Source organism: Penaeus monodon, chromosome 23 (assembly GCF_015228065.2).
Source record: "Penaeus monodon isolate SGIC_2016 chromosome 23, NSTDA_Pmon_1, whole genome shotgun sequence".
Lineage (NCBI taxonomy): Eukaryota > Metazoa > Arthropoda > Malacostraca > Decapoda > Penaeidae > Penaeus > Penaeus monodon.
In genome coordinates this window covers 16,169,809-16,170,050 of record NC_051408.1, presented here as the reverse complement: position 1 = coordinate 16,170,050, position 242 = coordinate 16,169,809, and the positions used below count along the sequence as shown (strand labels likewise).

At 57.4% G+C, this 242-nt stretch overlaps 1 protein-coding gene and 1 long non-coding RNA gene across 2 annotated transcripts in view; both read left to right on the top strand.

Annotated features, from left to right (window-relative positions):
• Window positions 1-20, top strand: part of LOC119588152 (Down syndrome cell adhesion molecule-like protein Dscam2) — a 21,631-nt gene extending 21,611 nt beyond the window's left edge. Inside the window, exon 6 of the mRNA XM_037936856.1 lies at window positions 15-20. Coding sequence (XP_037792784.1) covers window positions 15-20 — 6 coding nt within the window. The remainder of the gene's footprint in view (window positions 1-14) is intronic.
• Window positions 21-64: 44 nt separating this feature from the next.
• The window catches only part of LOC119587825, a 4,309-nt gene continuing 4,131 nt past the window's right edge, over window positions 65-242 (top strand). The window contains exon 1 of the long non-coding RNA XR_005230023.1: window positions 65-198. This is a non-coding gene — a long non-coding RNA (uncharacterized LOC119587825). The remainder of the gene's footprint in view (window positions 199-242) is intronic.

Here is a 242-nt window from a genome sequence, read left to right as displayed (position 1 = left end):
CCAATTACCGATAGCTATAACCTCTTCCTTCTTTTCCCTTTCCCCCTCCCCCCCCCCCCTCCGCAGACGTGCCCGGGTCACCGCATGGGCTCAGGGTATCGCAGAGAGGCTCCCGCTACCTCGTCGTGTCCTGGCTGGCGCCCACGACCACCCACACGCCCGTCGATACATACATTGTGCAGTACCGACCTGCCAGAGGTGAGTTCGACCCTTTTTATTTTGTAATTCGGGGGTTTTAAAAT